The following is a 12400-nucleotide window of genomic DNA, read 5'->3' as shown; positions in this document are numbered from 1 at the left end:
CAATCCAAGCTGTGGTCCCATGGTTGCCTCCACTCAAGCCACCCGGAGCTCCCCATGTGGGCTGGCCTGACCCCCCTGCAGGGCCTCCGCTCCTGTGCTCCCCTTCAGGAAAGATCTTGAAGCTGCATTTGAAGAGACAGCTCTCGGTCTGTTTTACTCAGACCGAATGTTGACCGGGGTGGCATGTAGGGGCTATTGGTGATATCGGGAATGGAATACACCCCCCGAACCCTTGATGCTGTCACCGTCTGCCTGAACCATCCCTGCCTGCATGCCTTTGGCAAACCTTTGCCTTTTTTCTAATTATATGCAGAATTCATGCTCACTGTAGAAAACTGAAAATACTACAGGATCAAAACCCCACTTGCAATCCCACCACCCAGGTCTCAGCATGGCTAGCTCTTGGGTCTGTTTCCTTCTGGTGTTTCTAGAAAGACTTGCTTGGCGTGCTGGAGCTCATACCGCTCGCTCATGCCGTCTGGCCTTCAAGTGTTTTGCTGTAATTCTTTGAAAATATGTTAATTATCCCTGCTGGTGGGATTTTCCCCTCTTTGAACAGTTTCCTTTTGGATCCAGGTTAATTTCCCATGAGGTTTCCTGAAGGGCCGCTTTGCAGCTGCTGTGGGATCCCTGCGTGAGGGCAGCATTGGGAGAGTGCTCCTGCAGGAGTGGGGGTCCCGGCGCCACTAGCCACTGGGTACCTTTGTGCAAGCTGGAAAGAGGCCACCCTTTCCTAGTGCTCTTTACTGCCCTCTGCTGGCAACTTGTTACAACTCACCTACACCAGTACAATGTGGGGCATGGGCGGCTTAGAGGTGGTGTCATTGTGTGTGCAGGACTTACAGAGCGATGCCCCATCCGGAGGGCTGCCCTCTCACTCTCTCTTTCTGCTTCTCTCCAGAGTCCTCTATGGGAACAAGATCACAGACCTCCCCCGGGGTGTGTTTGGAGGCCTGTACACCCTGCAGCTCCTGTAAGGACCTGTCCGTGGGTGTCCTTTGGGGGGCCCAAGGAGGGGGCCAGTCTTCCTCTGGCCTCTCAGACTGGCCTTTTCCGTCTCTTTGGGGTGTGGGACTTACTCGAAGCAATGAGCTGGGAGGAAGGCAGACCTGGCAAGGCTGTGAGAGGCTGTGGGGTCCTGCAGAGGCCAGAGAGGGAGGGAGAGGGACACTCAGAGCTGATCGCCTGAGCTGAGAGGCTCCTGAGAGCAGCCTGCATTCCTGAGGAGCTCAGCCTGGCTGGGGACAGAGTTGTTTGCTGCACGGGGACAACCAGGCCCAGCTCAGCCTCCTAGAGCCCTGAGAGTTCACGCAAGAGTTCTTTCCCGGGATCCAAGAGGCACAGAACCCAAAGGCTACCTCTGGGCTGCCTGGGGGACCCAGGAGAACTCCGAGAGGGAAGAAGAGCCCTGGAATGCCTTTGGGAGACGGCCTTATGCTGTGCCCCCTGCTTCCCCAGAATCCTGGGGCACCTCTAGTGGCTCCTGGAAGGAGGGAAGACTGGGTGGACTAAGATGGTCCCTGTGCACGAAGAGGCAGTCAGAGTTCTCGGCTCCTCTGCATGGAGTGGGCATCCAGAGGGCCAGATGCTCTGGGCTCGCTCCCGGGGACTTCTCCCTGAGATGATGCATGCCTGGTGCCGAGGAAGGTGCCCCGGGCGTCTTGATGAGTCCCATTCTGTGCCTCTCTCCTCCCGCCTGGCCTGGCTCTGCCCACAGGCTCTTGAACGCCAACAAGATCAACTGCATCCGGCCCGATGCCTTCCAGGACTTGCAGAACCTCTCTCTTCTCTCCCTGTACGACAACAAGATCCAGAGTCTCGCCAAGGGCACCTTCACCTCCCTGCGGGCCATCCAGACCCTGTGAGTGTCCTCTTGTGCTCCTCCCCTCCACCCCAGCAGCAAACCCAGGGGGAGGAAACAGCCTGCAGGTACAGGCAACTGTCTTGCTGTACCTGCTCACCAGAGTGGCCTTTTTTACAGGAAAGAGCAGAGACTCTGGGTAAGACAATCCTGGGTTCGAATCCCAGCTACACCTCTTATTGGCTGTGTGACGCTGGGCAAGTTAATTCGCTTCTCTGGGCCTCAGTTTACTCATTCATAAATTGAGGGTATCATCTTCATAGGGTTGTTCTGAGACTAAAGGGGATGTTTGCACAGAGCTTAGCTCATTGTAACTGCTTCTTAAGTGCTGGCTACAGTTAATAATAATATTATTATGGCCCATTGATTCTAAAACACACATTATTTTTACATTAACAGCTCTGAAATTGGGCTGCATATTACAATCGACGAAGTATTTAATTGGCAGCATTGTTTTCTTTCTTCATAATACATGAGATAATAGTACATCTTGCAACTGATAATGTCTTAAATCACATGAAATATAGTAACAGCAATGATGATTATAAGGTAAAAATTAGAGAGCAACAGCTCTAGGAATTTGTTTTAATCTCTTATAGAAAATTATAAGCATATGAGAAGTCGCACAGTGAACTTTCCAGGGTTCATCCCCCAGCTGTAGCTCCTGGCCCGTCTTCCCTTCCTCGATGCCTCCCAAACTACTTTAAGTAAATCCCAGATAATCACTTATCATCTACACGGACTTCGTACATATTTATAAAAGGCAAGCATTCTTTAAAAACACAACCGCAACACTATTAGTACATCTAAAAACTTAACAATTCTTTAATATCATCAAGTATCTAATTAGTGTTCAAATTCCCGAGTGTCTCATGCATGTTACACAGTTTTTGAAACAATTTGTTTGAGTCATGATTTAAAGAAGGCCTGTGCATACTACTGGCTGCCGTGGGTTGATGCATCACTTGAGCTGTTTTAAATCCATAGGGGTCCTCTCCATCTCGTCTTCCTTGCAATTTATCTGTTGAGGACACTGCATTACTGGATCTGTGGAGATCCCCTCAGCTGGACTTTGCTGACTGCCTTCCCCGTGGAGTAGTCCCACACCGTCCTGTGTCCTGTGTCCTGCACAGGAAATGTCATCTAGGAGCTTGGGCAGGATCAGATTTTTTTCCTTTTTTTTGGCAAGATGACTTCACGGGTAGGATTGTGTGCTTCCATCAGGAGACACACGATGGCTGGTTGTCTCTCTTTTTGTAATAAACACAGCCATTGATTTCAGTGCCTGGACCCATTCATACATTAGGAACCCTGAAATGGTGATATTTGAATCCCAACATTCCTTCTTCATTTGATAATGCTGTTGTGGTTATGCTTTCAAAAAAAAGTCCTTGTCTTTTAGCTGGAATGCTTCTGCATAGGGAAACTTCTCCTCTGCTGTTTGGTTAAACTCTGGCACTTGCGTGGTCTCCTCCATTCTGCGTCTTTAGCTCTGAGCCTGGAGTTTGACTCGATGCACTGACCCATGGGTCCTGTGATGCATGCTTAATGGGCCTTTATTATTAATATTGTTGTGGTCATCGCTGTTGTTGCCATCCCTGCCACCGTATCTGCTGGGCAGTGCTCTCCGTCAGATAATATTTTCAGGGAGTACCGGGACAGGTGCAAAAAGGTCCAGTAGAAGGCACAGCTCCTGCTCCCTGGGGACCCTGCACGTCAGCAGGGACGTCAGCCAGGAAACTCACTAAGGCCCACGCACTTGCCTGCAGCCCACTCCTGCTAATTAATTTACTTATAGCCGGGGAAGGGGAGCACCACAGGGACATCTTGCCAAACACATATGTGAAAGCAGAGATTATAGGAAGACATTGGCAAGGTGGATTATTTTATGCAGCTGGCAGAGCGTCCAAGAGAAACACACTAACGAGATTTCATAGGGACCCACACATGGGAAAGCCTTGGGGATGGGGAATGGGACTGAGGGTCTCATGCAAGGAGCCGTCTCCCTCTTGAGGTGGAAGGAGAGTGAATAAATCAAACAGATCGTGCTCGCTGCGGGTGGCCTCTGTCTGTGTCCATTTACCTGGCGTGATTTCAGACAGTGCTTCTGCCCACCAAGTACTGTCCCTGGGATCTTGGCCACTGCCACCAGGGTGATAGTGGAGCAGAATGTTAGAACAGAAAGGTGAGATAGTCGTGGTAGTAATACTGAGAACAGTGACAGCCATCATGTCTATCGAGCTCTTCCTGAATGCCCACCCCTGTTCTTTGTGTGTATTATCTTAGTTAATACTTACACTGGCTTGTGGAGGTAGAGCCTATCATCCTTGACTTTACTTATAAGGAAGCTGAGGCAGAGGGAAGTTACGTCACTCACCCAAGGTCACCCAGCATCTAGTAGAGCAAGGATCTGGTCTCAGGCATCTCTTCACCATCACTGAGAAATCAGTTAGCTTCCTCCTCAATTGTGCTTTTTCCGTAAGAATGGACTTCGTTATTTAAGGCTGTAAAGCAAAAGTGAACTTTCACGAACAACTATTATATATTAACAACTGAAGTACAAGTTGGAGCAAGAATAAAAGAAATGCAAATCCAAAGTGTGGTCGGATATTCTTATTCCAGCCTCAGGTGGTTAAACCCCTTGACTGGGTCTGTGTGAGACCCCAGCAGGTTTAAACTCACCAGCTCTTGTCTGATTTGTCTACAGCTCCACCATCTGTGGCTGAGGGCCCTGGGTCATAGTATTGATTTTGCTGCAGTTTAATTTGGCCCAAGAGATTAAGAAATCTTTTTTAAAACAGCTTTCATGAGGTATAACTTCCATACCATGGAATTCACCTATTCTAAGTGTACAATTCAATGATTTCTAGTAAATTTATAGTTGTTCAACTATCACCACAATCCAATTTTGGAACATTTCCATCACCCCTCAAAAATCCCTTGTGCCCATTTACAATCAATGCTTGTTTCCAGCCCATCCCCAGGCGACCACTTATCTAATTTCTGTCCCTATAGATTTGCTTCTTCTGGACATTTCATAAAAACGGAATCATACCATATATCATCTTTCGTGACTGACTTCTTTCACTTAGCATAATGTTTCAGAGGTCCATCCACATTGCAGGATGTAAGAGTACTTCGTTCCTTTTTATTGCCAAATGATTTTCCATGGTATGGATAGACCACATTTTGTTTATCCGTTTTAGTTGATGGACATTTGGATTTTCACTTTGGGACCATCATGAATAAATGATGCTATGAATATTCACTTACAAATCTTTGTGTGGACAAATGTTTTCATTTCTCTTGGAACTTCTGGGTAGCATGGGAAATTTATGTTTAACGTTTTAAGAAACTGCCACTGTTTTCCAAAGTGACTGCCCCATTTTGCATTCCTACCAGCCATGTATTAAGAGGGTTCCAATTTCTCTACTTCCTTGCCAAAACTTGGCGTCATTTGTCTTTTTGATTATAGCCATCCTAGCAGGGGTGAAGTGGTGTCTTCATTGTGGGTTTAATTTGACTAATGATGTTGAGCATCTGCCCCCAAAGATTTTTTGTGTGACTTGTTAATGTCTATTCCAAGAAAGACACGAGGATCAGTCTTGTTTCTGCCTTCCACGATTGGAACTGTTCGTGGAGATAACTGCATGGCCACATGGGTGGCACGTTTCTGGCTGTGCCTCTAACATGATTATCTTTTCCCCAACAGATTTTTTTTCCTTCCTCCTGAGCATTTTCCCTCCCCAGCTCCTTGCCCTTTGCAACTGTTAAACATTCTAATTTGTATCAAATACTTAAGTTTGTACAGAAGCCACCTGACTCTATGTGGGTGGTTCAGGTTTTCATAGGTTGGTTTAGACAGAAATAGCCTGTTCCTAAAAAAGATGTTTTCTACTCCACACCCCTTGAACATTTTAATACATTTCTAAACGATATAATTGAATTGATTTTAAACAGAGTTTTCTACTAAGATTGTGACAAAGGGAAGCAGTTAGTTCAGGCAGAGGCCAGGCACTAAGGCACAGACAGATGTGGATGGGCGGCTGGGAGGATCCCAGAGCAGTCCCTGAATCCTAGTGTATTTTAAATTCGCTACAAACTCTGCCCTGGGGAGTCAGCAAACACGTTCTTTCGCTGTGCAAATTGACAGTTTAAATTGGCAAACAAATGTCAGACTGGATGCAGAAGGGGTGGGAGGTGCCCAGCCTACCTGGTGAGGCTCAGAGGAGCTGAGACTCAGGGGGAAGCGGGGGGCGCTGCAAAGGGGAGTGGCAGAGACGGCTGGGCAGGAATGGTTCTGAGCAAGCACCCCCATCAGGAGCCAGAGGGCAGAGCCCAGGAGGTGATGGACAGGAGAGAGAGCGGCCAAGGTCTGCACTGAGCTGGGCGCAGATCCTGGCAGGCTTCTTGCCTCTGCTGGGAGAGCTCTGCAGCCCCAGCAGAGGGGCTGGGCGGAGGCCAGTAGATGGTCTGAACTGATGACATTAGACAAAGCAAACATGGCCGAGGCATGGCAAATGCTCTGAGCTGGCCCCTGTTCTGTCTCCCTGTATTTCTGTGCTGAAGCATTAGCTCTCAGGTACGTAGCCAGGACAGGTGCCGGAATATTCTTCCCTGGCTGTCTTGGTTTGGAACACAGGGTATGCCCTGTGCTGTGGTGGCCCAGACGCAGGTGGGTAAGCTGGCTGCTGGGGCGGTTCAGGTGTGGCTGGTCTGAGCCTGCTGGGGCAGTCAGGACCCAAGAGTGGGAAAGCCACCCATGTGGTCTCTCACAGCAACCCAGGTTGCATCAGTTGGTGTCGCCTGTCAGCTGCCCCTGCCCTGTATTTTTCCTGCTGATAGCACAGCCACCCCAGGAAGAGAATATGAGTGGTTCCCCAATGAGTAGCTACTCAGTGATGTTTTTTGAGTTTCCCGTGTATCAAGAGACAGCCTGTAGGGGCCAGCCCAGTGGTGCAGTGGTTAAGTTTACGCACTTCACTTTGGTGGCCCAGAGTTTATAGGTTCAGATCCTGGACACGGACCTACACCCTGCTTATCAGGCCATGCTGTGGCAGAGTCCCACATACAAAATAGAGGAAGATTGGCTCAGGTACAATGTTCCTCAAGCAAAAAGAAGAGGATTGGCAACAGATGTTATCTCAGGGCCAATCTTCCTCACCCAAAAAAGAGAGACTGCCTGTAAAATGGTCAAGGGGAGGTAGCCGCTATGGCTGGGATGGGAATGGAGCTTACAGGTAAAGCTGAGGTTCTGCAGCAGGAGATTTGAGACCCTCCCACCCAGCTGCAGGCCCAGCCTTGCCACCCCTGGCCCCATCCCCATCCTGACTGAGGCCGTGAGAGAGAGACTGCTGCTGCTCGAGGCCACAGGGAGGGGACAACCCATGACTTGTGGCGCTGTGGTGTCTAAGGACCTCTGAGCATTGATGGTCCTGGGTTCTAGTGCCCGTTCTGTCCCCGCACCTGTGGGAGGACAAGGGTGCTCTGACCAGTCCCCAGATCGCCCTGCATTCACTCATGCTTGTGAAGTGTCCCAGGGCAGAGGGAGGGACAGGTGAGTAGAAGGACAGGGGACACAGTGAGGCCTGAAGGGGGCTTGTGGCAGGGACAGCTGGAAGCTCCAGAGCCGTGCACAGACCCTCCCTGCTGCGATGCTCTGGCAGCACTCCTGTGTGGTTGGTGGCTGCCCCCAGGTGGTGCACATCTCCCCAGGGACAACGCAGGTTTCAGGCCACGAGCAAGCAGCGAGGCCCCATCCAGGTGGAGGTCAGTGCAGGGTTGCAGCCCTTTTCTCTGATCCCCCATCCTGCCCTGTTTGGACAGGCACCTGGCCCAGAACCCTTTCATCTGCGACTGTAACCTCAAGTGGCTGGCGGACTTCCTGCGCACCAACCCCATCGAGACGAGCGGGGCCCGCTGTGCCAGCCCCCGGCGCCTCGCCAACAAGCGCATCGGGCAGATCAAGAGCAAGAAGTTTCGGTGCTCAGGTAGCTGCTCCCCCGCCTGTCTGTCTGTCCACCTGCCTGTCTGTCTTCAGTCTGCTCAGGGACCCCGTGATGTTTCCTGGATGACTCCAACCAGGGTGTCTTAGGCCACTCTGGACCCACCTGGAGGGAGTCGGCCCCAGTTCTAGACTTGGGTCTGAGCAGTTGTTTTGTCCCAATCTCGTTTTCCCGAGACTGAGGGATGAGTAGGGCTTGCTGAAGGTCCCCAGGGAGGTCCTAGACTGGGACCCAGGTCCCTCTACGCCCAGGCCAGTTCTCTTTCTTGCTGCTGCTTTCAAGCCTTCCAGGACATTCATGGGGCCTGAGGACCCTTCTCAGGGAGATAGCCTCCTCTGGGCTCTGGGGCAGCAGAAACAGCATCTGGATGGGGACAGTGTGGGTCAGCTCCTGAGCCCGGATCCTGGTCAGGAGCCTGCAGCCTCCCTGCCCTGTCCCCATCCTGTGCCTTTGCAAGTGAGAGTGCCCAGGGTTTTGTGCTTCCTGAGAGGTTTAACTGATGATCGTCCCAGGCAGGGAACATCTGTGCTTGTAGCAAGGCCTTCTCCACTCAGGGGCTGGGCGGATGGGCTCTGGGGCCCTGATCTGGGACCCCAGCGTTGTCCCTGAGGTGCTTTCACCCCGGCAGTGGGGCGGGGGCCTGGGCTCTTCCCACAGGTCCTGGGCAGTCTCGGCATCATGCGTTTCTGCTTCTTTCCCCAGCCAAAGAGCAATACTTCATTCCAGGTAGGAGAGGGGACCAAGGCCAGCCTCAGTGGGATGGTGGCAGTGGGTGGGCAGGGGGCTGGGGCGGCGGGCTGCAGGGGCCTGGGAGACTCAAGGCTGCTTGGAGCCTTCCCAGGACCCCTCAGCTCCCCCACCCTTCCCTCCCACCGCAGGCACGGAGGATTACCAGCTGAACAGCGAATGCAACAGCGATGTGGTGTGTCCCCACAAGTGCCGCTGCGAGGCCAGCATGGTGGAGTGCTCCAGCCTGAAGCTCACGAAGCTCCCGGAGCGTGTCCCCCAGTCCACAGCCGAGCTGTGAGGGCCACTGCCCCTCCATGCCCCTCGCCTGCCCCCAGTTCCCACTAACCTTCCTGGGCCTTCTCTGGGTTTCCCTCTGGTCTTGCTCCATTTAGGGACCATGGGAGACACCAGCATGGCAGCTGCTGGCTTTGGCAGGAAGCAGCTCCCCACCCCGGCAGCCCCTCTGCTTCTGACTCACAGCCCTACACGCCCTTGGAGCAGTCTCTGGCCCCCGGGCAGGTCACCAGGATGACGTGGTTCCATTAGATCAAGTTGGGGCTTAAGCCATCCTTTAACTATTACTTTTCTTTCCCTAAAAATATAAATTTGCGCACATATAAATGCACGTGTGTAAATACCTACACATGTCTGTCACTTATGTATGTCAATTTTCATGGCATTTTTAGTGTTAAAAGTATCCCCACTCACCCCCTAGCCTTCCTTTGAAGTAGGATCAATTTACCCTTCCAGTTAAATTCTTCTGGGAGCACCCTTTGTTTCAGTCCCAAATATTCTCAGGTTGGAAGATGCTTTGATGTTTGTCATTGATGGCTGTGTACGTTCTCTTCATTGCCTCTTACAGACGATTAAACAACAATGAGATTTCCATTCTGGAGGCCACTGGGATGTTTAAAAAACTCAATCATCTGAAGAAAATGTGAGTTACCATTGGTGGGAAGGTTGCAGTTAGGACGCTGGCCCGGGAAGGAGAAGGAAACTACCGGATGTGGGGGAGCTCGCCTGGGGAGGCAGGGCCCCTGTGCATGGGGTGGGGTGCAGAAGAGGGCTCCTGAGTTCCATCCTCCTCCCATGCCTCGTCTCCCAGCAATCTGAGCAACAACAAGGTGTCGGAAATCGAAGACGGGGCCTTTGAGGGGGCGGCGTCCGTGAGCGAGCTGCACCTGACCGCCAACCAGCTGGAGTCCATCCGGAGTGGCATGTTCCGGGGCCTGGATGGCTTGAGGACCCTGTGAGTGTACGGGCCGGGGAGCAGAATGGGCGGCCAGACTGCGGTAGGCAAAAGCCAAGGCAGATGTGGGTGTCCGCATTAAAGGGAAAGGAGGAGAGAGGGTGAGAGACCCCCTCCCCCAGCTCCAGCTGGCAGGGTGGGTACAGCTGAGGACCCTAACTGCAGTGGGCCAAGTATCAGGTGTTAGTGACTGTGGTGAGGCCTGCTTTCTTGGTCCCCGGGATGTGAGGCTGACGCCTGGTGAAGGGGTGGAGGGAGGTTCCCTTTCATTGCCCTGGGGTCAGGCTGCAGCAGCACCACACGTGTGTTCAGTTCAGGAGTGGCCAGCACTGCTGCAGGCAGGAGGGGCTGGATGGCCTCATGGAGGGGACATTGCAGAGGTGACTCAAGTGGGTGTAGATGGGGGAGCAGGGATAGCCCACCATCCCTGGGATTCTGGGATCCCATGCCCCAGAGCCCAGCCATAGCTAACCAGACTTTGGGACTCAGTAGGACCCTGGGGTCATCCACCCCACCCCCACCCCTGCGAAGGCTGCAGGGAACCCCCTCTCTGCTCGGGCAGCACCAGCTCTTCAGATGGGCATGTAGACCCTTAGGGTGTCCAAGAGCCAGTGCTGTCCAGTCGGACTTCCCACGGTGACAGAAATGTCCCATATCTGCACTGTCCAATCCGATAGCCTCACGTGGCTATGGTGTACTTGACCTGTGGCTAGTGCTACTGAGGCACTAAATTGTAGAATTCATTTTAATTAATTTAAATCTAAACAGCTACACATGGCTAGCGGCTACTCTGCTGGCAACACGGCTCTAGAAGCCACCTGCTTGGGTTTAGATCCCAGCCCTGTCCTGGGCTGCACATTTGTCTTCCGAGCACGTATCATGGAATCTGTGTAAGGTCAATGAATGGGTGGAGGGATTCCCTGGGGATTTTTGTTTGTTTTACGGAAAGGGGATTTTGTTATTCGCTGTGTTTGGCAGCTTGCCTTTTTTCATTTGCGAATACAGCGTGGCCATCTTTCCAGGCTGTTCATATAGGGCTGCCTCCTTCTTCTTTACACCTGCCTAGGATTACTGTGAGCTATTCATCCACTTAGGTCCTTTCTGAGGAAGACTTGGACAGGGGCAGAGAGGGGAGGGGCTGGTGCTGGTCAGAGCCAGCAAGAGGGCACGAGTGACGGTGCAGGCACAGGAAGAGAAATGCCCGTCACCCTTCCACCATGCAGAAACAACTGTGTTAATTGTTGATCGAAACAACTATCCTTCCAGTCTCTCATATATATATAGAGACTGGCACACACATAACATATGCTTGCATCCATACAGATATTTTTGAATGGAATCCTGTAATACATTTTATTTAGTAACCTGCTTTTTCTTTTAACACAATGTGAGCACTTTTATGTATTATTAAAATTTCTTTGATGACGTCATTTTGAATGACTATATATTACATAATTATTGGAAATTTAGGCTATTTCTAATTTTTTAAACAATACTGTGATTAATATCATTATCATGAAATCCTGTGCCTGTCCAGGATTGTTCCCTTCTGATAAATTCCTAAGAGTAGACTTGCTGGGTGGAAGCATAAAGTGCTGAAAAGGATGTTACCAAACACACTTCTGGGTGGGTCCCAAATTGTCCTCCTGCCAGCCCATGTGGAAGTGCCCATTCACTCCCACTCTTGCTGAGCTTGGGCATTATTATTATTGTTATTGTTATTATTATATTTATTTCTTTATTTCTTTATTTATCTTTTGAGGAAGATTAGCCCTGAGCTAACATCTGCTGCCAATCCTCCTCTTTTTGCTGAGGGAGACTGGCCCTTAGCTAACATCCATGCCCATCTTCCTCTACTTTATATGTGGGATGCCCACCACAGCATGGCTTGCCAAGTGGTGCCATGTCCGCACCTGGGATCCGAAACTGTGAACCTCAGGCCACCGAAGTGGCACGTGCAAACTTAACTGCTGTGCCACCAGACCGGCCCCTATTATTATATTTTTAATTGTTTGGCAGGCAAAGATTCAATATTGCTTAAATGTCCTTGATTCCTAGTAAGTTTGCACATTTTTCATGAACGTTCATAAACCATTTTAATTTCTTTCACAAACTGCCTATTCTGTGTCAGGCTTGGTTTTGGTTTTTGGTTGGGGAGGGGAATTGAGCCAGATTTTTGAGGGTGAACAGAGACTTTGCAGATATAAAAGAGGAAGAAGGTCATTCTAGAAGGAAGTCATGGGTGGGGAAGGCCATGGCGATGTGGCTGTGCAGCCTGCCTGAAGGACAGGGATGTTGAGGGTGTGTCGCCCTGTGGGGAGGGGGCAGGTGCTGGGCTGGGGCTGAGTTGGCTCCCGTAGGTCACAGTAAAAAGTTTAAACGTGATTCTGTGGGCAATGTGGAGGCTGCTGTGGGCTTTACATGGGAGAGGGACATGACCGGGTTTAGGTTTTAGGAAAGTCTGTCGGGCATTGATGTGGAGCATGGCCTGGAGATGGGGGAGGCGCTGGGCATCCGAGGAGTGAAGGTGATGGTTGGCGTGGGGGCCGGGCAGGC

General features: G+C 51.1%; 1 protein-coding gene across 1 annotated transcript in view; it reads left to right on the top strand.

The window, feature by feature from the left end:
* The window catches only part of SLIT1 (slit guidance ligand 1), a 160408-nt gene that overhangs the window by 105372 nt on the left and 42636 nt on the right, over positions 1-12400 (top strand). The window contains exons 11-17 of the mRNA XM_046652826.1: positions 902-973; positions 1718-1861; positions 7688-7851; positions 8569-8592; positions 8745-8889; positions 9458-9532; positions 9701-9844. Coding sequence (XP_046508782.1) covers positions 902-973; positions 1718-1861; positions 7688-7851; positions 8569-8592; positions 8745-8889; positions 9458-9532; positions 9701-9844 — 768 coding nt within the window. The remainder of the gene's footprint in view (positions 1-901; positions 974-1717; positions 1862-7687; positions 7852-8568; positions 8593-8744; positions 8890-9457; positions 9533-9700; positions 9845-12400) is intronic.

The sequence above is a fragment of the Equus quagga genome, chromosome 2 (genome assembly GCF_021613505.1).
Source record: "Equus quagga isolate Etosha38 chromosome 2, UCLA_HA_Equagga_1.0, whole genome shotgun sequence".
NCBI lineage: Eukaryota > Metazoa > Chordata > Mammalia > Perissodactyla > Equidae > Equus > Equus quagga.
This window is presented reverse-complemented; position numbering and strand designations above follow the sequence as displayed.